This window comes from Brassica napus, chromosome C8, assembly GCF_020379485.1.
Source record: "Brassica napus cultivar Da-Ae chromosome C8, Da-Ae, whole genome shotgun sequence".
Lineage (NCBI taxonomy): Eukaryota > Viridiplantae > Streptophyta > Magnoliopsida > Brassicales > Brassicaceae > Brassica > Brassica napus.
In genome coordinates, this window is record NC_063451.1 from 45,323,676 (window position 1) to 45,344,713 (window position 21,038).

Below are 21,038 nucleotides of genomic sequence, written 5' to 3' on the forward strand. Positions count from 1 at the left end.
ATTACGATAACCGAACCACACGCCTTCACTCGTACATTTGGAGAAACAGTAGACTTGAAAAGAAACATCGTTTGTTCGATTTCCATACAGACAAAACAACGTCCACAGAACATAAACTAAGGAACTACCACTAGAATATAACTTAGACTTATCATTCCCCTCCTGAATCTCTTCTGGTCTGTGTTTTTTTCTACAAATGTCAGTCTAATTACACTTGTGTTCAGGACGATGAGTGAACTCAAAGTCTATGTGAACAAAAGCCCGTTCCACCTCAGAAAGTTGCTCGAGCTTCTCCTGAAGTGTCTCTCCGATATTGTGAGCCTCTTGCAGTCTCATGTCCTCTGGCAAAACAATGTCCACCTCCACAAAGTAGTGTGACCCAAACGTATAGGCCCTGACTGTGTCAATATGCTTGATTTGTTCGTGATGGTTCCATATCAAGAATGTCAGTTTAGTCAGAAACTCTGGTGGCGCAGAGCGTCCTATCAGTGAATGGACGTTCTCTAGTACAGTTCTTGCCCATGTTCCTATGGTGTACAAAGCTATCTGCAACCATAAAAAGAAAGAAACATTACTGTTATGAGAAATACCCTTAAATAACAATAAATCAAGTTTTTGTTCCAAAAGATAACAAAAAAGAGAATAAATATTTTTTTTTTGATCAAAGAGAATAAATATTTATACATTTGAATTTAAGGCGTACTGATTAGAGTTTATGGTTTAGTAATTAAAGGATGAGATCAAGGTTAATTAGAGTTTAGAATGTGAGGTTATTTTGTGTTTCATTAATTAACAGATGCTATTTTGGAAAAAAAAAATGGAATGATATTTTGTGACAAAAACAAAAAAAAAATGCTATTTATGAGATGTGCCCTAGTGTAATCCCACTAAACATTTCTTGATTATTTCAAAGTTACAGAGTTTTTAAATGAGTAAAATTGAAAAGATTTGAGAGAAAACTTACAAGTATAGCACCAGAGGGATCAATCCACCAGTAGAATTTGACAGCCAAGACGGCTGTTGCTAAGCCAATTGAATTAGTCACAACGTCAAAGAAGTGATCCTGAGCATAGGCCCTAACTATTTCATTCTGAAATCCCCTGCAGTAAAGCATGAGTAAGAACTTAATGATGGTGACAGAGACCATGATCCCTATCATCCATTTCTCCTCTGTGCTATTCATATCAATACCATTCTGTAACAAAGAGAGAATTGGTTAGGAACATCAAATAACCGATGGAAGAAGTTACCGGAAGAAAACATTTTGATGTACCTTGGAGGCTAGTTGCCTTCCTGATTCTAACAAAACTTGCAGTCCAAGAGTTGCCATCACGGAAGCAAACACAATGATGCCCTGTTATATATATATCAAGCGTTATAAGTAGGTTTAATTTCTTGTGAAACAAAATAAAGAGTTAATAGACAGAAGATCATACCACAGGCTGCATGCGTCGTTTGCCTATAGGATAATGAAAGTGGTTTGGTTTGCTCATGGCATTAGCAGTAAACCAAAGAATAAAACCAGACAAGAGATCCAAGAGAGAGTCCAAAGTTGAAGCAATCACAGCCATGGATCTACTCTCCATAGAGGCATAAACCTTTGCCACAAAAAGCACCAAATTTGTAGCGTTCGAGATGTGAACAGCCAGTCTCTCACTCTTTGCAAGCTTCTTCATTTCTTCCTGTTTACATAAAAAAAATTGACGATGCATTAGGCTTAATAGAACTAAGGACCTAAGGAGCAATATACCCTAAGAGATGCATAGCCGGACCTCAGTTGAAGCTCCAGATGCAAAACCGGTTTCGTGGATAGTCTCCATCTCGTTAAATCCCTCGAGGAGCCTCTCTTGCTTTTTGTAGTATTCATTCACTTTACGTTCCTTTCCTGCATTGACACAAGATAGGATGCTTAAACTTAAACACTTTTCCAAGATATATATACAACAAGATATACTAACGATTCAATACATATATTATTATTTTCTTATCAATTAGGGGGCGAATGATCCAATATATGTTAGTTTTTGAAATTTTAGGAGCCCGAAACGACTGTTTCATCTTGCTATACTCTGGATGTCGACGTTAATGGGTTTTAATTTCCATATCATTAGTTCTTCAACGCTTTGCTTAAACCTCTGTAGAGAATCTGATTCAGCATCCACATAATTTCAAAACAAAGAATCTGATCTGGCATATACAGACTCCAAAAAAGCTTGAGATTCTACTAAAAAGCTTCATAACTTTGAATCAACAAAAGAAGAAAGTTTAGTATTCCTTGAATCGATCAATAGAAATGGTTTTAGTAATCAGAATACAATTATAGTTTTATATTCTGAATTTATTTTGCGAACGGTTAATATCTCACAGGAGTGTGGCAGTTTATACAATAATCCAACAAGTACACATTTGCTTAATTACTTTTGTGTTTCGTGCACGTGATTAAGTTCAGACAACAACTCATGTAACATCCTTCGATGATCCACACGAAACATGTGAGCGAGAACCAGAAAGAAAACTGAAACACCAAGAACATATAACTCACTGGGAGTACGGAAGTAGCGAGAGAAGCGAGTACGACCGTCGTGACGGCCAGTGGACGAAAGGGAAGAAGGAAGTCGAAAAGTATCGAGGCTGAGACGCCACGATGATGAAAGCGGCGGCGGCGCATCGTCGTCGCTAGGTAAAAGCTCGACACTGTATTCATCTGCCTTACGGGTTATATGCTCCGTCGCCATTCTTCGATCAGTTTCTCTCTGCGTTCGAATTTCAAAAGCCAAAAAGGGAACGGTGGTTCTTGAGAAGTTGTGAGAGACAGAGAGAAACAAAGATTTGTTGTTTTGAATATATGAAGAGGGAATATAGGAGGTTGAGTATAGAATTCGCACACTACTCTCTCTCTATATGATGACGAGAAAAAGTTAAATAAACAAACAAAATGTCAATTACACATTTATTTTGGTGTGTAATATATAAAAATAAGAATAAAAATATTTTTTTCTTCTTAATATATGCACACATTTGGTCAAGAAATACTAGTTAGTATTTACAAACCTACTCTATTTAGAGAATTTGAGTTGAATTGGTGAAAAGTTATAGCCATAGTGAGGAATTTGGTATAATATACTACCTCCGTTCCTGAAAGTAAGATGTTTTAGATTTTTTTCTTGTTCCACAAAGATAGATTTTCTATATTGTTAAGGTACTTTTTTATACTTTTGAGAAACATTAATTGAGAATATTTGAATTGATTAAATTTCATTGGTGGAAAGTTATTGGAAATTGTATAATAAAGTAAAAAATAATTTAAATTATAAACAATTATTAAATTCTTAATAAACGTGCATACTCTAGAAAATCTTACTTTCAGGAACAGAGGGAGTACTATTTAGCATGTATGATATTTTATTTACTTTTAAAGTTTGTTAAGAAATGCATAGAGATATCTAGGGGTTGGCGTTCCAGTTTGGTCTGAATCTATTCGGATTTCGAGTTTTCAGCATATTTCAATTTCATTCATGCTATTTATAAAAAAAATTATACTATTTTTTTTTTTAAAATTAAAAATTAAAAATTCAAGATACTAGCTGGACGAAACGTCTTAGGGGCTTTAAGATACACGAAATACATTTTGTCTTCTGTTTTGGAAATGTGCACGTAATGTGAAATTAATTGTTACAAAAAAATATGAGACTTATATGTCGTTGAGTTGACGAAGCCACAGGTGGTCACTGGCGGTGCAAAAGGCATGGTCCAAAGAAACCACGCCAAAACTTACATTACAATTTTTGTCAAAAAAAAACTTACATTATAGTTTCTTCATTTAAAAGAAGAAGAAAAAAATCAAAAGTTTTTTTATTTGAAAACAACCATGTAAAATAAAGATTTTTGTGGATTATGATAAAGACTGAATTAATTAATTTGAGATCAAAGTGGTTTCCCACGATTACAAAAGCTTTTGTCCCGTATGCCTTTTGTTAAGTCAAACTTTTCTACTTTATGCCAGCATTTTATCCGAGTGGTTTTCTTTATGTAGCATCGTGTTATTAACAAAAATCCCATATATCTCTAAAGGTTTCTCCCTGCATATATCAATTTGTGTCTGCTATTTTTTCCTGAAAGTGGATGCGATGTCACTTCATCACTTATTTATTCTTTTTGTTTTGATGACCGTGGGGTTCCCAATCAGTAAGTCTAGACTAATCTCCACGAGGCCTTCCATCCGGGTACGCACGGTTATAGGCGGGAAGGTGGCCAAGGCGACTCGAACCCAGGGCGGGCACTCCAGCCGGAGTTCCAATACCACTAGGCCAAGAGCTCTTGGTTATCACTTAGTTATCGTATAAAACAATACTATGATAATTATCGTCATAATCTAAGAGCCACATTTTTGTGTACTTACGAATGTTCCACTTTCAATTACGCAACGTTCATAATTCGTTACACCAAAAAAAAAACGTTCATAATTCGAACCTTAACAACCACAAAAAGAAGAACAAGCTAGGTACGTTAACGTTCATTGTCCAAGCTTATATCAAAGGTCCTGAACACGTCGATCTTCAGGCATCATCATGTCCACTTTGGCTCAAGATCGAGCAAGCTCTTAGTTATTATGAAGAGTCCAAGAGGGATCAATGTTGATAACCGCAACATTTTTTTCTTTTTTTTTCTTTCTGATAGAAACAAAAAACTCTGATATTGATGGTTCTCTGTTTCATCAATGATCCAGGAAGCTACATACACATATGGTGAAGATTAAATGATTTAGCTTGGACTCATGTGCTTGTAACTCAAGATTCTTTTCTACTGTTTGTTCTTTTTCTTCTTTTATTAATTCTTTGTGCTTATTGTTTCGTACGTGAATGATTGATTAACAGCGCCATAGAAATAAAACTAATTAATAACTGGTTCTTTCAAAGCGAGGTCGTAAACAATCTTGAAATAGGTTTGGTAATTTAATTTAAGATAAAAAAAAACTTCAACAAACTTTACCATATTGGCTTCAGTCAATTCCGAGAAACAAAGTCACTCGACTGATAGGTCTGCAAACCTCGTGTGGCAAGGGTTGGACTAGACCAGCTAAGAGCTAGATTAGAAAGGTGTTTCTCGGCAGGAAATGGTGTAACATCAGAGTGAATAGTTTCTGTAGCTGGTAACTCATTCACCTTTCCTTTTAGTCGAGTCGGCTCTGTGCCTCTGCAGCTTCTGGGTCTGGGCACTTAGCAGCCTCTACTTTCACATTTCTTAAATAGGTCTGGTTCCCTACGGCTACGGGGTTCATGCATTGAAGTATTAGCTCGATTTCCTGTTTGAATGGTTATAAAGGATGAGATGTGGAGTCAGCTTAATTAACGGTTTACTAACTTAGATAACCTTTATACATTTTTTTTATTAGAATTTATTTGCAATTTGTAATGAAATAGACGTAGATAGTTCTTGAAGTCACATACCAAATAAATCATTTTTCCCCAACAAACACAGCAAGCAATGGTTAAACTGGATTTGAACTGCTTACAGACAAATTTTAAATTCCGGTTTAATATCCAGGTTCAGCTAAACCGGACCTGAACACCCCTAGTTTACGCGTCTATATATACATCCAAGAACAATCTAAACGGCGGCTAACGTATCTCTCCGGCGATAAACTCTCCTCAAAGCTCTCAACTTTCTCTTCCGATCCAACGAGAATGGAGGAACCCACGTCGTCGTCGGAAGAATGCGGAATCACCATCATAGCCAAACCCCGCAAAACCCTTCCCCAAACCCAACCTCCAAAACTCGATCCCACTCCCCAATTCGAGAAATTCACAAGCACCGACTCCACCACATCCGCCGCGAACTTCGAATCCCTCGGACTCTCCGAGTGGGCCTCCGAGACCTGCAAGGAGCTCGGCATGCGCAAACCCACTCCGGTCCAGACCCACTGCATCCCCAAGATCCTATCCGGACGAGACGTCTTGGGGCTAGCTCAAACCGGTAGCGGCAAAACGGCGGCGTTTGCGTTGCCGATACTCAACCGCCTCGCCGAGGATCCTTACGGAGTGTTCGCCCTTGTGGTGACGCCTACACGAGAGCTGGCGTTCCAGCTCGCTGAGCAGTTTAAGGCCTTGGGGTCGTGTTTGAATCTGCGCTGCTCTGTGATCGTGGGAGGGATGGATATGCTGACGCAGACGAGGAGCTTGATCTCGCGGCCTCATGTTGTGATTACTACCCCTGGGAGGATTAAGGTTTTGCTCGAGAACAATCCTGATGTTCCTCCTGTCTTCTCTAGAACCAAGGTAATACTAAAAAAGTTTCCACCTTTCTTACTCCAATTATTGCTATGGAATTTTTTAATCCTAGACCAATTTTTTGAAAAATGGTTTAAGATTAATCTGACAGTAATTAGATGTTTTATAGAGGATTTTTGATTAGGCAGTCGTCTAGATTGAACTTATAGGAGATTATTGATTAGGCGGATGTATAGATTCTTGAAAAATGGTTTAAGAAAAATGGGACTGTAATTAGGTGTTTTATAGAGGATTATTGATTAGGCAGACATATAGACTGAACTTATAGGGGATTATTGATTAGGCGGATGTATAGACCGATTCTTTGAACCCTAGACCAGTTTCTTGAAAAATGGTTTAAGAAACATCGGACTGTAGTTAGGTGTTTTATGGAGGATTATTGATTACGTAGACGTCTAGACTGAATTTATAGGAGATTATTGATTAGGCGGCATCATTTTTTGAACCCTATTTCGATTCTTTAAATTATTGTTGAAGAAAAAATCACTGGTTGCAACCTTTTGATTAGTCTTATTGTTTTTTTTCTTGTGGTATTGTTTGATTTAGTTCTTGGTGCTGGATGAGGCGGATAGAGTTCTTGATGTTGGTTTCCAAGACGAGTTGCGCACCATCTTTAACTGCTTGCCTAAAACTAGGCAGACGTTGCTGTTCTCCGCTACGATGACGAGTAACTTGCAGACTTTGCTTGAGCATTCTTCAAACAAAGCTTATTTCTATGAAGCCTACGAAGGTTTAAAGACCGTTGATACGCTGAAGCAGCAGTACATTTTCATAGACAAAGATGCGAAAGAGCTGTATCTTGTGCACATCTTGTCGCAGATGGAAGATAAGGAGATTCGATCAGCCATGATTTTTGTCTCCACTTGCAGGTCTCATATTCATTGCTTTACCGAGTTCACTCTTTTAGTTTGTGATTCCATTTGAAATGTTCTGATTAGACTTGGTTTGTGTTTTAGAACATGTCAAAGGCTGAGTCTTATGCTTGAAGAGCTGGAAGTGGAGAATGCAGCTTTGCATTCACTGAACTCTCAGTCTTTGCGACTCTCTGCGCTCAGTAAATTCAAGTCCGGGAAAGTACCGATACTGCTTGCTACTGATGTAGCCAGCCGTGGATTGGATATTCCTACTGTTGACCTTGTAATCAATTATGACATTCCAAGGTACCTTCTTTTTTTGTTCTGTTAACTGTGCTTTGAAGCTTATTGATATTATGCTTGGCTTGTATCAGATATCCTAGGGACTATGTTCATCGTGTTGGACGTACAGCTAGAGCTGGTAGAGGAGGACTGGCTGTAAGCATTATCACTGAGGTATAGCTGGAGATTATATGGAATTACATGAGGATTGCTCTCAAGTTTTGTAGTTCGTTACCACCAATCCTTGAATTTTATTTTGCAGACCGATGTGAACCTTATTCATGAAATAGAAGCGGAAGTTGGAAAACAGATGGAACTGTACAACTACAGAGAGATCACTGACAGTTTAGAAGTCACAAAGGTAAAAGATTCGCTATGCGATACATTAGAAGTTCTCGTCTTATGTAGTTGGCTTAGTCTTATACAATACCAGCTGATTCACCATGGTGTTCTAGTATTAGGTTTTAGTTCATCTTGGTATATAAGGCATTTCAACTTCAAGCAAAGGTCTTAGGCTTACGCGGAAGTTTCTGAATCTGTGTCTGCAGGTATCAAAAGCTAAAAGGGTGGCGATGATGAAGATGCTAGACGATGGATTCGAAGACAAGGTCAAAGACCGGAGGAAACTGAAACGTAAAACACTTGCGGATAAAGGGATGCTTAAGAAACGGAGCAAAACGAGAAAATCTGCAGAAGAAAACTGATGACTAAAAAATCATCATCAAATTTTGTTCTCTTAAGTTCATTTTGATCATCAAATCTCTGACAATCAATGTCTATTAATGTTCTTACTTTTAGTATTTGAATCTTGATTGCCTGCATTTTCAAATCTTCTGAAGATAAACACTTATGTATCAGTCGCTAGTTTTTTTCCACATTAGTAGAAACAATACCATGAAATTTCTAATGATGAAGTGCATTTCTTATGTATTGGGCACAAGCTCTTTTCCACATAAGTATCTGATACTTTAACTGTTAATACAACGCCTCAAACCAATTTTATTAGTTTAACTTGTTTTTTTGGTTTTGGTAAAAGAAAAGGGAAAGGAGAAAAGGGTCAACAAATATCTCCCTCCTGACCCAAACATGAGTAAAGAGTGAAGAAAACCTATAACGAAGCAAGACTGTTTTACTTTGAAGTCTTATTGTGAGCTGGTGGTTTGGATTGGTTCGAAGTTGCAGCAGTTGACATCACACGTAAACGACCAGCTATCTCCGTGAACGATGGCCTTGCCGTTGGAATAGGCGCCCAGCATTCCTCCATAAGTATTCTCCAGTCTGAGTCACAGTAACCTGGTATGGTAGGCCTCAGTGTGTTGTTCACTATCCCACCTGCACTTGACCGTAAATTCCATGAGTTGTTAATACATAGTCGTGTCCTAGACAAATAAGCCGACCAGACAAAAAATATACAGATGTTTCATTTCTTCTATTTCAGACAAAGCACAACCAAAACCGAGACGAGTAGAACCTCAGTTTCTTTGAAAATCAGTCAAAGCAAAAACTCAAACCGAACAAAAACATTACTCTTACCAAAATAGTAATCAGTTTCTATATCAAACCAAGGGTTGTATGTTAGTAAGTACGCACCTATTATAGCACCATAGTGCATATTAGCATATGGTTCCTCTCCAGTTAGAATCTCCCACAAGACTATACCAAAAGAGAAGACATCGACCTGCAGATAAAAATCTAACAACTCAGAATGGTTTCATTCTTTGTGTTCACTAAGAAACATTTTATTTTTTCACCTTCTCTGAGACTTTACTGCTGCTGCCGTTTAGAAGCTCTGGTGCCATCCATGGAAGGGTTCCACGTACACCACCAGATACCAATGTATTTCTTTTTATTTTCGACAAGCCAAAATCACCAACCTAGAGGAAAAACAAACGAGTGAAAAGTATTAAACACACAAAGTCTGCTTTTGTTCAAAGACTATGAATGAAGTTTTTTACCTTGCAGATTGGGCGAGAAGGATCTTTGAGGTTCACAAGTAAGTTGTCACACTTCAAATCGAAGTGAACAATGTTCTTGGCGTGCAAATACTCCATTCCAAATGCAGCGTCCATGGCAATGATTAGTCTCTTACGACGATCCAGGTGTCTGGAAACATGAGAATGAAAAGCAAAGAATCTTTATAAATGTTCATCAGATAGGAGAACATTGAGACGTTATAAGAGAGAGAGATATGTACCTATCTTTCCTGAGTAGAACATGTCTTAGAGAACCATCAACCATGTACTCTGTTACAGTAGCCAATGTTCCACCAGGTCCATCTTTTACAACACCGTAAAATGCAACCACATTTGGATGATGAAGCTTTGAAAGTATCCCAGCTTCTCCCCAGAACTCACCAGTCTAGGAAACAATTTAAAAGGAATGCATTAGCATCTCAAGACAAGCAATCTTACAAGTCTTATCAATGCCGAAGAAACACTCACTAATCTCTCTTGTTCAGATGATCGACCAGCAAAGCAACTCTTCTTTATCCTCTTGATGGCAACATCTGACCCTCTCCATTTCCCATGATACACTGTACCGAACGTCCCAGAACCAAGTTCCTTTAGCTCCTCTAGATCATCATTCATAATGATCTACAAACAATTAAGAACAAAAGAATCGGACCAAGGTTAGAACCAGATAATTAACTTTAAAATCACAAACAGAAGACTAAATGTAAGCACGCTGCTCAGGGTATGAACTTTGATGTTTGATTCTTCTAACATGTCCGAAAACTTGCCTAAAACATTAACACAGATCCTTTCTTCAAATACAAAATAAGTAAAAGTCCATCATACCTGTAAGTCATTTTTATCGTAATCTGCCAAAGACGAACCAAGTGGAGGAACAGCATTCCTTGTTTCTTTCTTTTCATCCTACAAGTAATCAACCTCATTAGTACATTCTCGTTTTGGAATCATGAAATAAGAAACTTAAATACCTCATGTCCACTATCTGGCGTCCTTAGATTCTCAACCATAGCACCAAACTCCTCACTCTCTGTGACCTTCATCTGTGCATCCTCGTTAGCGCCAGCAACATAAGCTTGACCTAAATTCTCCTGAGGATCATCTCTGGTCAATGGAGCGACGTGATGCAACTTGGTAATCCCTCCGCTATCTTCCATGTCAGATGGAAAGCCAGGTGGGAGATCATCTCTTTCACTGAACTGTTCATCTGCCAGTTTCCGGAAATAAGACCAATTCTTAGGATCATGATTCTCTACATTCAAACTAACACCGGCACCATCATGCTGATATGCATTGACGCCGCCTGGTGGCACGTCTTCAGAGAGCGCCTTTGCAAATATCTCAGAAAGGAAGTCCTGAGGAAACCTATCATTGATGTCAATAACAACACCTGAGGAAGCTTGACCTTCAGGGCTAACTTGACTGGTGGTGGTGGCTGTGTCTTTATGGTTAAGGTTAGGAGCTTCAGCCTCAATACCTCCACCATTGACCATTTGATTCTTGTTGGCAGCGTCAGGGCTTAAAATCTTATGCTCATTCGATGCCCCAACTTCATGTGATTTACCCTCTCCTTGCTTTACAGGATCTTGCTGAGCTTGTGAATGAGACATTAAGAACTGAGAGCCTATAGAGTCATCAGACTTTGACAGGCGGTTTAGCATTTCCAACTGTTCACGAGGTATCCTCTCAGAACGGTATACTCTCCGTGTGGGTGGTGAAGGCTCCGAGTAATCAAGATCGATTAAATTTGACTCAGAGTCAGTCTGAGCAAGACCACAGGTACCACTTGACGACGAAAGCTGATCATCCTCACCACCTGATACAGGAGCCTGCTCACGAACAACCGCATCACGGTATGTGGCAGCAGGCTTCACAGGAGTGTTCTGTCGTGGGTCTCTTCTTGGGGGCAACATATGTGTAGCATCCTGGCTAGGCACAGTTGGAGAAACTGATGGCTCCTGAACTTCGACATTATCAGCTTGAGGAGGACTCTGACGAAACTCAGGCTCTACATTCTCACGAACTCTCATCTCAGGTTTTATGTTTAGCTCTCTTCCCTGCACTGCTGCGTTTTGCTGTATGACACTAGGGTAAGGGTATGGCTGCTGCCCTTGGAAAGGCATGGAGATGGAGTAATTAGAAGAACTGTGTTCATGATGCATAGGAAACTGCTGCCTTTCTTCACAGTATTGTGGGTACATTCCATATGAGCTAGGGGAAACTGATGGTGGATACTGAAGAGGAATAGACTGAGGATACTGAAGAGAGGGACTCGGCGGAATGGACTGAGCATACTGAAGTGTAGAACTAGGAGGAACAGCTTGCTGAAACTGAAACGCAGCACTGTGTGGGATGGATTGAGGAGGATACTGAAGCAATGAGCTTTGTGGCGCAGAGTCAGAATACTGTATAGAGGACGGTAACTGCGGAGGTGCAACACCGTTGGTGTTCCTAACATCCATCTCAGCTAAGTTGTTTGCAGATCCATTAAGAGTAGAGTTGCTTCTTGAACCAATGTCCATATCATTAACAGCCACAACATACTGAAACTCAGAGTCAACATCATTCTGCTTAACCCCCAAAAGAGAACCATCCAAATCAGCTACGGAGAAGAGAAACATTCTAAGCTTCTGCGAGCCCCCACGATTCTCCATCTCGTTATACTCCTCCATCATGTTCTGTAGATCTTCATCACACGTTACAGACACCAAGGCGTCAAGATCTTCACCGGGAAGCTGATACTTCACCATGTGAGTCCGGTAGTAGATTTCAAGAACCTTTTGCCTGAGCTCCTGCCAAGATATGTCTCTTCTTATGGAGATAATGTGCGTTTCGCCTCCAACGTATCTGAGCTTTGAATCGCCTGGACGTGGGAGTATTTTCCCACCGAAGCTGCAAAGGACTTTAACTTTGGCTGTTACACTACCTGAGGCTGAAGAAGAAGATGCATACCCATGAAAGTTTCCTAGACTTGTATCTTGACATAGTGAAGCTTCTGGTGCTGACTGGATAAGCCCAAGTTGATTACCAAACTCGTGAAGCGGGTAGTTTGTTCTGTCATATTCTCTCATCCCGTTTCCCACCATGTCATTAGCTGCATTGGGGTTTGTAGACCTCTGAGAAATCACTCGATCACGCAGAAACTCCAGAGAGAACTCCTCTCCTGTTTGGATAGAGTAGTGAAGGCCTGGCTTAACTTCTGAAGTGTTAGAATTGAGAGGCCGATCATTTGCACTCGTGGTGGTGCCTGTTTGATTAGGAGTAAATGCTTGAGGTTGAGGGAGAGAGTCATTCACATAGCCAGGTTCCATATGGTGTTGCTGGAAAGGATGCTGTTGTCTGTTTCTATCCATCACAACAACAACAACAAGAATCCTTCAAATTATTCTATTTGCAAGAAGAATCTTGCGTACTTGACTATAATGAACACACTGAGATGCCAATTTGCTTCAGAGACTGAAGAACCTTGAAATGATAAGCTGAAATGAAGACAAATAACATAAGTTTAAAAGCTTTGAATCTTATTATATAATCAAGAAAATTGCAAGACCAGGAGGTTCATCATACAGATTCAACTGTGGATGAATAATTAAAACTCCTAAAGGATGCTTTTTGACTCTAAAAATGGAAACTTTTTCATGGACAATTAATCCAAAACCTCAAACAGAAAAACCCACAAGCCCATAGTAATTAGCTCGATTCAGGAAGATAAAAAAGGCAGCTGCTTTCAGAATTAAGAAATGAAAGAAGAAGAACACCAAGAAAAGAAATGTAGAGCTTTTGACCTGAGCGGTGAGCAAACTTAAGAAAGATTGCGGGAGCTAGCTACAGTCCAAAACATCTTCTCTTTGATGGAATCTCAGGATAAATACATCAAGAACCCTAACGTCTTTCTTCTTTTTATTCTTTTGTTTTCTCTCACTTGTCTTTCCTCGTTTCTTACTCGAAGGATGGAGATTAGAGGAAAATATATATTTTAAAAATTACCAAATGGTCAGACTACACTTTTGTAATGGAAAAATACAAAATATTTAGTGTTAAGATTTTAACTTAACTCCGTCTGACTCGGTTTCTAAAAAACCAGAAGAAATCGTGAACCGTACATCTTTCGAAAGACGGAACAATGGACGGCCAAGATGATAGAATAAGATCGGTGGAGTATGGAATCAAGTTGAGTCAGTCCCGTAGCTTATGTTATACGGTTTGCATTAAATGTGCACTTTCAATTTCATCAGATCCTAAACTTAATAACCAACGTGGCCATACTCTTTTCTATCATTTTCGTTATAAATACTCTCTTTTCATTATCTCAAGTAATGTTTTTTCTTTCCTTTATAAATGTCAATGCACAGTTTTATAAAAGTCTGATTAATATGGATTTCATATGAATATATGCGGTTTCTTGTTTTAGAAATGCTAATAATAATAATTCTAAAAACTATATTTTTTAAATTTTGATCTACGTATCTATGCTAAACATAGATATTGAGTGTGCTTTCGTATCTGACCCAAATCGGTAGTTGAACCTGTAAACTCGGTGATCCAAATATAATCCGGTTTAACCTGTGACCTAACCTAGAAAAAACTGATAATATTTCTAAAATTAAGATTTTATTTACTTTTAATTTGTATATAAAAGTATGATTAATATGGATTTCATATGAATATATGCGGTTTCTTGTTTTAGAAATGCTAATAATAATAATTCTAAAAACTATATTTTTTAAATTTTGATCTACATATCTATGCTAAACATAGATATTGAGTGTGCTTTCGTATCTGACCCAAATCGGTAGTTGAACCTGTAAACTCGGTGATCCCAATATAATCCGGTTTAACCTGTGACCTAACCTAGAAAAAACTGATAATATTTCTAAAATTAAGATTTTATTTACTTTTAATTTGTATATAAAATTGAAAAAACTATTATAATTTTTTTTACTTTGATGAATTTTTTTACTATTCGAAAAATAAAGAAAATTATATAAGAGAAAACCAGAACTTATTATATGATAATATTAGTTTGTTTTTGTTATTTATATTATAAGTTTAAAGATGCCGGATCATATAAAAAATATTTGAAATATTTATTTGTTACTATTGTGAATATATAAATTTAAGTAGTTGGAGAAATTAAAATATGTAACAACCTAAGTAAATATATATAGTATTTGCTTAAATAAGTTAAGATTGATATGTTTTGCTATAAATAATATTACTTTATAAAAGAAATCATTAATAATCTTCCCATTTAAATTGTTACCATAAATTGTTTTTACATCAATTTTTACCATAAATAAGTAGAGAATTTATGGTAGTTTTGTTATAAATATAAATGCATTATGCTTAAGAATAATGCGTGACAATCCGTCCAGCTCACTCGGATTCTGGCTCACAGTTCACTGATCCTAACCCTTCACCGCTGGAGGAAACACTTCCACGTCCACCGGTAGGTTATTGGTGCGCTTGGCGTTACTCGAACCCAAGACCTCATCTTTTAACAACACTTTTCCATGATGAGTTGTCACCAATTGACCTGCAAGGATAGTCAGCGAGGACTCACATGTGAGGGGTTAGGGTCGGTGCCCTGCTGGGCTGTGAGTCGGGTTCCAAGTGAGCGGGACGGATTGTCACATAAAAAGTCGACTTTTTGTGACAATCCATCCCGCGGACCCAGGCTCACAGCCCTGTAGAACACCGACCTTAACTCTTCACATGTGAGTTCTCACTGACTCACAGATCAATTGGTGACAACTTGTTCCGTGGGAGTGCTGTTAAAGAGTGAGATCTTGGAGTTCGAGTAACATCAAGCGCATCAATAAACTACATAGGAGAATCAGTGAGGGCTCACATGTAAGGGATTAGAGTCGGTGCCCTTCAGGGCTGTGAGTCTGGATCCGCGGGATGGATTGTAAGTTGTAACATAATGTTGTAGAGGTGGTAATTATATTATATAGTATTTTTATTTATTTTTTGGAAAAAAAGTATTTTTTTTTTTAACCTAGAATTAAGTTAAGTCCAATTTCGTGATTCTGTTTTAAAAGTATTGATTTTATATAACCAAATTAAATCTAGAGTTTATCTCTAAGGCTCTGAATGTTTCTAACCATCCCGTTCTGTACCGCACTTAACAGTAACAAAACTCTCTACATATACCATATATCTATACGTTTTTATAACTGTTAAAACTGCACTGCAGTTGTACCGCTTGTCCCGCACTATTATTTTGGAAATTTCAATAAAAATAACAACTCTACATATTTATCTTACCATGACTTGAAACTTGTAAGCTTGCATCCTAACAAATATATAAGTTCCTGTTAACTCTCAAGTTTTAAGCCCATTGAGCCTACACATCGTATACGCCCTGAATGTGATGCGGGGTCGCTTGTTAATAGAAACGTGGAAGTCAAAAACGTACTACTAGGAAATAGGAAACAGAGCATCTTCTTCGTCTGTTGATGGTGATGGAACCACCAGCTTTGGCTCAGCATGAATGTTACATATGTGACAACTAAGAGAACATTATCCACTTTTATTTTTATGATATATCTACGGAGCTGAACGCACTGCTAATATATTATAGGCTAAATTCATATAAGTCAAAAGTCTTCGTTGATATGTAATCAATCATGCAGCAAAATAAAATAAAAGTGTTTGAATCTTTGACTTATTCTATGGAGCCCACTGTGATTCACACGGTTCAAAGTCTTCGTTATGCAACTAAAATGGGAAAAGAAAAGCACCACCATGGTTGCTTGTTTTCATTAGTGACTACTTAAGCAGTTGAAAGAAAGCACAAGAGAAAGCACTATCTTCTTTGTGTGAGTGTGAGTGAGAAAGAGAGAGAGAGAGAGAGAATGGATTGTAATCTGAAACTTTTCTTTTTTGCATTTTTTCTATCTCAAATCCATGGATACATAGTTGCTTCTACTTTCCCTCTTGATTTCCCTGTTGCATTACCTAGTTGCATAGACCGGTGCTACCGTACTGATGTTCGTGTTCCTTACCCTTTTGGGATAGGCAAAGGTTGTTACAAGAACAAATGGTTCGAGGTTGTCTGCAACCGCTCATCACGCCTCTCTCTTCCTTACCTGCCAAGCATCGGACTGGAGGTTGTTTCGTTTTCCCTTACAGACGACTTTATATATGGCTATCGTTATTACAAGAGCAACGGGTTTCAAATTCAGAGTCCAACGAGGAATTTAGGCTGTTCATATGGAATAGACTATATCCGATCTTTGAATCTAACGGGGAGTCCATTCTTCATATCAGACAATAACAGGTTCACTGTTGTTGGATGTAACATCAAAGCGATGATGGTGGGAACAGGGCCCCAAACTGTTGGATGTGAAGCGAGATGTGGGAATGAGACCCAGTATTACAAAGATGCTGACAAGAGCTGTGTCGGATATAAGTGCTGCCAGACCAAAATACCGCCTGGTCTTCAAGTGTATGATTCAACTGTGGAGAAACTGGGACCTGGTAAAAACTCATGTCAGATGGCCTACTTGTCACGAGAGGACTTCACAAGGTACGAGCTTAATTCATCCGATCTAACAAATCACTATACCCTGAACATGGATCTGGAATGGCGTCTTGAAGTTTCCCCCAAGATCTCTCCAGAGAGTTCACAATGCGAGATTAGTACAAGCGTAATCCGCACGGATGATCAGTATAAGTATCAGTGCAGCTGCAAAAATGGTTATGAAGGCAATCCTTATCTACCTGGTGGATGTCAAGGTCTGTATAAGCTTCTTCTCAATTTGGATAGATAGCTTGTGTGTGTATACTTCTCACTTTGTATTGTTTTTGTCCAGACATTAATGAATGCAAAACTATATATGGAGTGTGTGGAAAGCACAGGTGTGTGAATGTGCCTGGATCATTCAGATGTGAAAAAACATGGCCAGCCATTCTAGGCAAGTTATTATTATAACTAATGTTTTCTTCATTTCTAGATTTAAACTGAATAGATCAAAGAACAATGCTCTAAGAGTTGTTCTGCAGGTGGAACTCTAAGCTCCGGATTGTTGCTTCTAGTCATTGGAACGTGGTGGCTATGCAAGGTTAATAAAAAGGAGAAAGCAGAGAGGCAGAAGAGGAAGTTCTTCAAACGAAATGGAGGTTTGTTATTAGAGCAACAAACATTCTCCCATCAAGGCAGTGTCAACAAAACAAAACTGTTCAGCTCCAATGACCTGGACAAAGCAACTGACAGATTCAACGCGAGCAGAATACTAGGGCAAGGCGGCCAAGGTACAGTTTACAAAGGGATGTTGGAAGATGGGATGATCGTTGCCGTCAAAGTCTCCAAAGCATTGAAAGAAGATAATCTCGAAGAGTTCATCAACGAGATCATCCTTTTATCTCAGATCAACCACAGAAACGTTGTCGGGATCTTAGGTTGTTGTCTTGAGACAGAGGTGCCTATGCTGGTGTATGAGTTCATTCCCAACGGAAGCCTTTTCGATCATCTTCAAAACCCATCAGAATACTTCCCAATGACTTGGAAAGTACGTCTCTGCATCGCCTGCGAAGTAGCTGATTCACTATCCTACCTGCATTCAGCCGCATCTGTTCCGATTTATCACAGAGATGTCAAGTCAACAAATATCTTGTTGGATGAGAAGCACCGCTCAAAGGTATCAGATTTTGGGATTTCGAGGTCCGTTGCTATTGATGATACTCACCTGACGACGATAGTGCAAGGAACAGTTGGATATGTAGACCCGGAGTACCTCCAGTCAAGCCACTTCACAGGGAAGAGTGACGTCTACAGCTTTGGCGTTGTGCTCATTGAGCTTTTAACCGGAGGAAAACCTGTCTCTGTACTGAGGCCACAAGAAGTAAGGATGTTGGGAGCTTACTTCCTCGAAGCCATGAGGAATGAGAGACTTCATGAGATTCTCGATGCTCGCATCAAGGAGGAATGTGATCAAGTGGAAGTACTTGCAGTAGCCAAACTAGCGAGAAGGTGTTTGAGCTTGAACTCAGAGCATCGCCCTACCATGAGAGAAGTCTTCATAGAGCTGGATAGGATGCAATCCAAGGGAAATGGCGCTCAAAGCCTAGCAGAAAATGGTGAAGAGCACACACACATCCAGATAGCAATACCAGAGTCTATGTCACTCAGTTACTCTTCTCCGTGTACAGTCTTACCGGACTCAAAACCACTCATGACTCACAATACACAGTGACTGGAATAACCTTCAAGGTCTTATTACTCGTGCGAATGTACTCCATAAGTTTATCCAATAGTTCCTGTATGTAATTTATAAGACTTCATGTAGCAAAATCAAGGAAATAAGCGAAGAAAACCTTTGTATAAGTCTTGACTTATATCTTTCACGTGTTTGGTCTATACACATGACACACCTCTGTGTAAGAGAAAAAGAAACATAACAAAATATTGCTTGCTAACGCTCAATGTATTTAAATGAACTCTTATTTACAAGTCCAAGTTCAATTCCAAAACTGTAACGCACTAATGGCCTGACCATCCTCTGGCAGCATCTCATAGCATGACATACTAAACTCACTTCACATAAAACTGTAGAAGCCATTTACCCGGAAGGCCAGAACATAAATGCAGTATATGTTGAAATCTCATGCAGCCCTTATAAACAACTGTTGCCAAGCACACAGTTAGCAGTTGCTCTAAGTGCCCCTGCGCTGAGTATTACGCCAGAAGCTTCAACTTTGACAATCAACGGGACCAAAGTCTGGGTTCACGGAGGATCATACTCAGACATTCCATGTTATAAGCCAGCTACAAGACAAAGAAGAATTATCAAAGAGTGTTAATACCTTTGTAGAAATACATGCAACCATAATAGACTGCACACTATATGCCTATAAATAAAAGTGAAATGCTACTGTGAAAAGATTCTATCACCTTGGTTAGGGAGGAGAATGTTCTTCCAAGGATACACAACCAGTAATGGACCCACCGGCTGGAAAACACATCGGTTTGGTCTCTCTCCAATTCAGAGGTCTATCTAAAGGATTACACACCCTCACAACGGGCAATCTCACAATGTCAAATCTCCCAACCCCTGATTCTTCCCATTTAAGTACCTTACCTCCTATAACATAGAGCTCATCTCTCAGAGCTGCAAACCCGTATCCAAAGGCCTCTAACTCTCTCGGATGGTCAGGAAGAACAACAGAAGGCACCGAGCCAACGTTATACCATTCTCCTTCATCTGTATCCCTAGTTTTGATCAAGCTTTCTCCCCAATCTACAATCGTGTACAGTCGATCGTTTTTCATCACCTGAACAGCAAACTGCATGGCTCTAGAGAAAGGCCAGATATCCTCCAAAGTGGACCAGCTCATCTCTGATGGATTAAAGACTTCAGATGAATTTTGCTCTGCAAATCCCACCTGATCACTCAGAACATGAAAGGACCCTCTGTATGATAATCCAGAGCAGTCCATCTGTGGTCTAGTCATTGCTGGTAACTCCTGCCACCTGCAATAATGCTATGTTAGACCCTAAATGAATCGATATTTCTTGAACAATTTTTTTTTGAAATGAGTCTAGGCGTTCAAAAACTCGGTCTAGGCAACCATATAATCAATAATCCTCTATAAATGCCGCCTAACGATGAACATTGATATATTCTATGAGAAAATGAACCAAATGAGTGGAGAAAAATACCTATCAGCCACAGGATCATAAACCTCAGCAGATGTAATCCCTCCAGATTGAGTTAGATTACGACCTCCAGCGACATAAACCTTGCCAGAGACAGCAGTACAAGCGAAGTGAGTCCGTGGCGTTAGCATACCAGCAACCAATCTCCACTCTTTCTTAAACGGGTCAAACCGCATGACATCTCTAGTAACCACAGGCTTCTGATGTGGAAACGACGACACAGAAGGCGCATAGCAACCACCAATCACAAGAAAACAACTCGAAACGCAAACACAAGCGAAACCAGAGTGATGCCAGCCATCTTGAAAGGCTCTAGCTCTAGGCAACGGATGCCAACGGTTAGCTTCGGGGTCGTAAGCGACCCATTGGTTGTTAGAGCGTTCTGTTAGAACAAACAGCCAGGTCCCTGACCATCCGTTTTTGGCTTTGTAGCGGGAGTAATCGGGACTGCGAAGTAAGTCTCTCCACCCTCGGGAGACACACTCGAGGGCTCCGTGATAGCCGTGAGAAAGCTTCGCGATGCATCTTAAAGATAAGTCATCAGGCAAACCTGCGATGATAGATTGTTCTTCTGTGGACTCCCTGAAAATAAGTATCACATAACGGTTTTGGATCAAGGAGATAAAAGGTAAGGGATCTAACTTTAATAATTAGAGAGCTAACTTACATGATTTGAGATTTAAGGGATTGTAAAATGTATTTCGTGATCCCCTTCTCGAACTTGCTTTAGAACATCAACGTTACCCTTGAAAGTCGACAGATTTTTTCCGGAATCAAACGCTGTTTACAATACCTAACGAATAAACGAAGCAGAAGCTACAATCAAGACTGATCTATTCAAGGTGGAAGTGGAACCAAGCACACTCGGACAGGGACAGCAAACTCAGATTCTGAAAAACGAAACAAAGACCAGAGAGACAGATTTTATTATTACAATGAGTTTGAAAAATTCCATAAATTACTTATTTGGTCCTTAACTTAT

The 21,038-nt window shown here is 39.1% G+C and overlaps 5 protein-coding genes across 6 annotated transcripts; 2 read left to right on the top strand and 3 right to left on the bottom strand.

Annotated features, from left to right (window-relative positions):
• Positions 1 to 7: 7 nt before the first annotated feature.
• LOC106411931 (metal tolerance protein 10-like) lies at positions 8 to 2,895 on the bottom strand. Of its 2 annotated transcripts, none has more exons than XM_013852795.3 (6): positions 2,486 to 2,895; positions 1,773 to 1,885; positions 1,437 to 1,682; positions 1,274 to 1,354; positions 965 to 1,195; positions 8 to 546 (listed from the first exon to the last, which is right to left on the bottom strand). In XM_013852795.3, the coding sequence occupies exons 1-6, from the start codon at positions 2,733 to 2,735 to the stop codon at positions 205 to 207; spliced, it is 1,263 nt and encodes a 420-aa protein (XP_013708249.1). In that variant the 5' UTR covers positions 2,736 to 2,895; the 3' UTR covers positions 8 to 204. The 2 variants fall into 2 exon arrangements, with proteins under 2 accessions (XP_013708249.1, XP_013708248.1); XM_013852794.3 differs by having other exon boundaries at positions 2,543 to 2,892.
• A 2,712-nt stretch (positions 2,896 to 5,607) lies between these two features.
• LOC106415293 (DEAD-box ATP-dependent RNA helicase 36) lies at positions 5,608 to 8,330 on the top strand. The gene is made up of 6 exons (XM_013855951.3): positions 5,608 to 6,275; positions 6,834 to 7,156; positions 7,244 to 7,447; positions 7,516 to 7,597; positions 7,686 to 7,784; positions 7,972 to 8,330. The coding sequence occupies exons 1-6, from the start codon at positions 5,685 to 5,687 to the stop codon at positions 8,125 to 8,127; spliced, it is 1,455 nt and encodes a 484-aa protein (XP_013711405.2). The 5' UTR covers positions 5,608 to 5,684; the 3' UTR covers positions 8,128 to 8,330.
• LOC106415292 lies at positions 8,324 to 13,403 on the bottom strand. Its single transcript, XM_013855950.3, has 9 exons — positions 13,179 to 13,403; positions 10,365 to 12,872; positions 10,222 to 10,299; positions 9,865 to 10,017; positions 9,618 to 9,781; positions 9,379 to 9,526; positions 9,175 to 9,297; positions 9,014 to 9,101; positions 8,324 to 8,755 (listed from the first exon to the last, which is right to left on the bottom strand). The coding sequence occupies exons 2-9, from the start codon at positions 12,744 to 12,746 to the stop codon at positions 8,553 to 8,555; spliced, it is 3,339 nt and encodes a 1,112-aa protein (XP_013711404.2). The 5' UTR covers positions 12,747 to 12,872; positions 13,179 to 13,403; the 3' UTR covers positions 8,324 to 8,552.
• A 2,724-nt stretch (positions 13,404 to 16,127) lies between these two features.
• LOC106416220 (wall-associated receptor kinase-like 8) lies at positions 16,128 to 18,724 on the top strand. Its single transcript, XM_013857074.3, has 3 exons — positions 16,128 to 17,136; positions 17,214 to 17,315; positions 17,404 to 18,724. The coding sequence occupies exons 1-3, from the start codon at positions 16,254 to 16,256 to the stop codon at positions 18,591 to 18,593; spliced, it is 2,175 nt and encodes a 724-aa protein (XP_013712528.1). The 5' UTR covers positions 16,128 to 16,253; the 3' UTR covers positions 18,594 to 18,724.
• LOC106416221 (F-box/kelch-repeat protein At1g16250) lies at positions 18,701 to 20,971 on the bottom strand. The gene is made up of 4 exons (XM_013857075.3): positions 20,724 to 20,971; positions 20,060 to 20,638; positions 19,292 to 19,870; positions 18,701 to 19,165 (listed from the first exon to the last, which is right to left on the bottom strand). Coding segments are annotated over exons 1-3 (1,155 nt in total). The 5' UTR covers positions 20,726 to 20,971; the 3' UTR covers positions 18,701 to 19,165; positions 19,292 to 19,296.
• Positions 20,972 to 21,038: the final 67 nt, after the last annotated feature.

Bases quoted from the DNA above. Each gene is read 5' to 3' on its own strand.
- LOC106411931 (XM_013852795.3), bottom strand. From the start codon at position 2,735: ATGGCGACGGAGCATATAACCCGTAAGGCAGATGAATACAGTGTCGAG. The intron at 1,355-1,436 runs GTATGATCTTCT...TATATATAACAG, and splicing joins AACGACGCATGCAGCCTGTG to GGCATCATTGTGTTTGCTTC. The intron at 1,196-1,273 runs GTACATCAAAAT...TCTTTGTTACAG, and splicing joins GAAGGCAACTAGCCTCCAAG to AATGGTATTGATATGAATAG.
- LOC106415293 (XM_013855951.3), top strand. From the start codon at position 5,685: ATGGAGGAACCCACGTCGTCGTCGGAAGAATGCGGAATCACCATCATA. The intron at 6,276-6,833 runs GTAATACTAAAA...TGTTTGATTTAG, and splicing joins CTGTCTTCTCTAGAACCAAG to TTCTTGGTGCTGGATGAGGC. The intron at 7,598-7,685 runs GTATAGCTGGAG...TTTATTTTGCAG, and splicing joins CTGTAAGCATTATCACTGAG to ACCGATGTGAACCTTATTCA.
- LOC106415292 (XM_013855950.3), bottom strand. From the start codon at position 12,746: ATGGATAGAAACAGACAACAGCATCCTTTCCAGCAACACCATATGGAA. The intron at 9,527-9,617 runs GTACATATCTCT...TCATGTTTCCAG, and splicing joins GTTCTACTCAGGAAAGATAG to ACACCTGGATCGTCGTAAGA. The intron at 9,298-9,378 runs GTAAAAAACTTC...TTTTTCCTCTAG, and splicing joins CTTCTCGCCCAATCTGCAAG to GTTGGTGATTTTGGCTTGTC.
- LOC106416220 (XM_013857074.3), top strand. From the start codon at position 16,254: ATGGATTGTAATCTGAAACTTTTCTTTTTTGCATTTTTTCTATCTCAA. The intron at 17,137-17,213 runs GTCTGTATAAGC...GTTTTTGTCCAG, and splicing joins TCTACCTGGTGGATGTCAAG to ACATTAATGAATGCAAAACT. The intron at 17,316-17,403 runs GCAAGTTATTAT...GTTGTTCTGCAG, and splicing joins AACATGGCCAGCCATTCTAG to GTGGAACTCTAAGCTCCGGA.
- LOC106416221 (XM_013857075.3), bottom strand. The intron at 19,871-20,059 runs GTATTTTTCTCC...GCATTATTGCAG, and splicing joins TATGATCCTGTGGCTGATAG to GTGGCAGGAGTTACCAGCAA.